This window comes from Anoplopoma fimbria, chromosome 2 (genome assembly GCF_027596085.1).
Source record: "Anoplopoma fimbria isolate UVic2021 breed Golden Eagle Sablefish chromosome 2, Afim_UVic_2022, whole genome shotgun sequence".
In the NCBI taxonomy this organism is placed as follows: Eukaryota; Metazoa; Chordata; class Actinopteri; order Perciformes; family Anoplopomatidae; genus Anoplopoma; species Anoplopoma fimbria.
In genome coordinates this window covers 28,652,505-28,655,883 of record NC_072450.1, presented here as the reverse complement: position 1 = coordinate 28,655,883, position 3,379 = coordinate 28,652,505, and the positions used below count along the sequence as shown (strand labels likewise).

General features: G+C 54.2%; 1 protein-coding gene across 1 annotated transcript; it reads left to right on the top strand.

The window, feature by feature from the left end:
- The first annotated feature begins 1,208 nt into the window (after nt 1-1,208).
- On the top strand, nt 1,209-3,134 carry LOC129098839 (uncharacterized). Its single transcript, XM_054607957.1, has one exon. It carries the CDS (start codon nt 1,209-1,211, stop codon nt 3,132-3,134), a length of 1,926 nt encoding a protein of 641 aa, XP_054463932.1.
- The last annotated feature ends 245 nt before the right edge of the window (nt 3,135-3,379 follow it).

Below are 3,379 nucleotides of genomic sequence, written 5' to 3'. Positions count from 1 at the left end.
GCATGACGAATCCATCCACTTCCTCCTTGACTCTGTTTCCTCATGACGTCAGAATCGCGAGACAACACAACAAGAACCCAAAACCGCTTACCCAGCACCATGGACCAGGAACTCTTCCTCAACCCTTCCGACAACGAGCTGTTCGAAGAACACAAGCTCACCCCCGAAGTCCCGAGGCTCCAACCTTCTCCCACCATCCTTCGTCGCCAGCAACCTCGGCTACGTTCCACCATCCACGTTCCTCGTGGCTCCCGGCATTCATCCCCGGACAACTCCGAGGCCGTCGGCCCCTCGCCTTCCATCAGCCCCAGGGGGAGAACTCGACTTCGGCGCGCGAGGGACATCGTCCCTCCCCGAAGCCGCTCTCCCATCCGCTCGAGATCCAGGCGCTCGAACCACCCCGACCCTCCTTCACCACGCCGACTCTCCAACAGCCTCAACATGTCCCACATCTCCAAGTGGACAATCTCCCGTCTAAAGAACGTACTCACCCAGCGCAACATCCCGTTCAATAAGTCCGACAGGAAAGCAAAACTTTTCAAACTTTTCACGGACTCCCAACACAACAATACTCAGCAAACCTCCAGAGCACTTCCGGATTCCCGCCGCCGCGTCAGCCGCTACGCCGATGACGTCACGACGCATCCGGCGGCCGGGGAATCCCCGTCAGCCACAGCAGCCCCCCCAGAGGGCCAGGTCGTATCACAGCAAACCCTCTCTGCCCCAGAGACATCACATTCTGCACTTGTTTTCCCCCAATCTACACTATCAACCCATGCACATGCATCCTTTCATCCCAACATCCTTTCCTCTTCTCTCCCTCCTGCCTTTCCTGCATCATCTACCTTGGCCAACTTTGCTCCGCCCTACATGAATCCAGCTACCTCAGCTGCTCAGACAATTCCAACAGCAGGGGCCCATAGCGGAGCAACCGGCCAAAACCTATTCTTTCCTCCTGTTTTCTGCTCTTCCCCCTCCCTGGAGCCACTGGACGACTACTTGTCGTTAATCCTAGACCTGGCCTTGAGGTTCGGCGGCAACGGTTTTTACTGTCCTTTTTCACATCCGAAGCCGCTGCTCGAGTGCAGCAGTTCAACCAGGGAACTTACTGGGGTACACTAGTATACACTCATATATTGCAGAGTCTTTGCAGCTCGCTCCTCCCTTAACTGTGAGTCCTGTGGCGCACCTTCACATCCAGCCACCACATGCACCCTCACAGCCCCCTGCCTTCCACAGCCGCTCCTAGAAGACGGAGCCCCACCGGTTACCGCAGCCTGCCTCCATCATTTCCCCCACCATCCATCATCCCAAAACCAGCCACCAACCAGCCAACAACCACCGGCCCTCTCCCCAAAGGGGTAGACAGGAGAGGCAGACCAGTCCTCTTCCAGGGCGGGAGAATGGTCTGCAACAACTTCAACGATTTAGGATGCAGCACCTCTAGCTGCCGCTTCCTCCACACCTGCTCCTTCTGCGGAGGTGCCCACTCCAGACCAACCTGTCCCCACAACCCCACCAAGCACAGCCTCTGTAAGTACCTCAATACACCAATCAAGGTCCAAGCTCTAGCTTCCGCCTTACAGAACCACCCAGACCGCCAGTTCACCAGCTTCCTAATACAAGGTTTCACACACGGCTTCCACCCAGGTTTGCAGGTTAAACCAGAGCAGTCCTATACATGCCATAATTTGAAATCCGCCATTTCCGAGCCCGACATAGTCGACAAACTCCTGGCTCAGGAAGTCAAAGACTCTTTCATGATCGGCCCTCTCCATAGCTCACCTTTCCCCATATTCAGAATCAGCCCCATCGGCATAGCTACTAGGAAATACTCAGGAAAAAAGAGACTTATAATAGACCTCTCATCCCCCCACGGCTCTTCCATCCCAAGCATCAATAGCCTAATCCCGAGCCCGGACTACTCCATGCAGTACACCACAATCACCAACGCCGCATCCCTCATTCGCCTCGCAGGTCAAGGAGCCTGGTTGGCTAAAGCAGACATCATCAGCGCCTTCAAAGTTCTTCCGATCCTCCCCGAATTCTGGCATCTTTTCGGCGTCCATTGGAAAGGCTCTTATTACTTTGCAGTGCGCTTGACCTTCGGGTGCAAGAGCAGCCCAAAAATCTTCGACTGCTTATCCGAAGCTCTCTGCTGGATCCTGATCAACGTCTATAAACTTCCGTACGTCATCCACCTCTTAGATGACTTCCTCACCGTCACGCCACCTTCCTCACCCCCAGCACACGGCCTCAACACTTTAACCTCAGCGTTCAAGGAACTCGGCGTTCCTCTGTCTCCAGAGAAAACCGTAGGCCCCAGCACCTCCCTCGAATTCCTCGGCATCACCCTCGACTCAGTGTCACTCCAAGCATCCCTACCTACCGAAAAAATCAATCGGATCTCCTTACTCATTTCAAATTACCTCCTGGCCCCCAAATGCACCAAACACCAACTCCTTTCACTGTTAGGCCACCTCAACTACGCCATTCGCATCATCCCCCAAGGTCGATCCTTCTTGTCCCACCTCCTTTCAGTCGCCGCCTCTGTCCCAAATCTCCATGGCCACGCCTCCCTGGACAAAGCATGCAAAACGGAGCTAAAACTGTGGCACCAGTTCCTCTCCTCATGGAACGGCATCTCTTTATTTTACGATGACCACATCACCAAGCCGGAAGACATCCAGCTGTTCACAGACGCAGCCCCCTCCATTGGCTTCGGCGGCTTCTACGGCAGCAAATGGTTCTCAGCCGAATGGCCGCACGAATTCTCATCCCTCACCCCTTCTTCGGCAATCTCTGAAATGTATCCGGTAGTCATAGCAGCCATTCTTTGGGGCCGGGAATGGTCCAAAAAGACAATCGCTTTATATTCAGACAACAGCGCCGTCGTAGACATCATCAACAAAGGACGGTCACATTGTCTAGACATAATGCAGTTCATGCGTAGACTCACCTTGGTTTTGGCCCAGCAACAATTCATCATCCGAGCCTATCACATCCCAGGTCACAAAAACTCCATAGCCGACTCACTTTCTCGTTTCTCTTTACAGAAATTCAGACGATTGGCGCCAGCCGCGGACCCTCTGCCAACTCCGGTCCCACCGTTTTCAGCCACCATCTTCAACTGACCCCGCTACTAGAACACCTAATCTCTGCCTCCCAAGACGCCATCCTCAACAGTGTCGCCCCCAGAACACTCTCATCATACCTCACCGGATGGAATAGCTTTGAAGCCTTCCACGCTTCCCTCGGCCTTCCATTCCCCTCACTCGACGTCCTGACCCTCACGAACTTCATCACGTTCGCCCATTCACTCCTCAAGATCAAGCCTTCCACTATACGGGTCTACATAAGCGGAATCAACTTCTTTGCC

Coding starts and splice junctions, on each gene's coding strand:
- LOC129098839 (XM_054607957.1), top strand. CDS start 1,209: ATGCACCCTCACAGCCCCCTGCCTTCCACAGCCGCTCCTAGAAGACGG.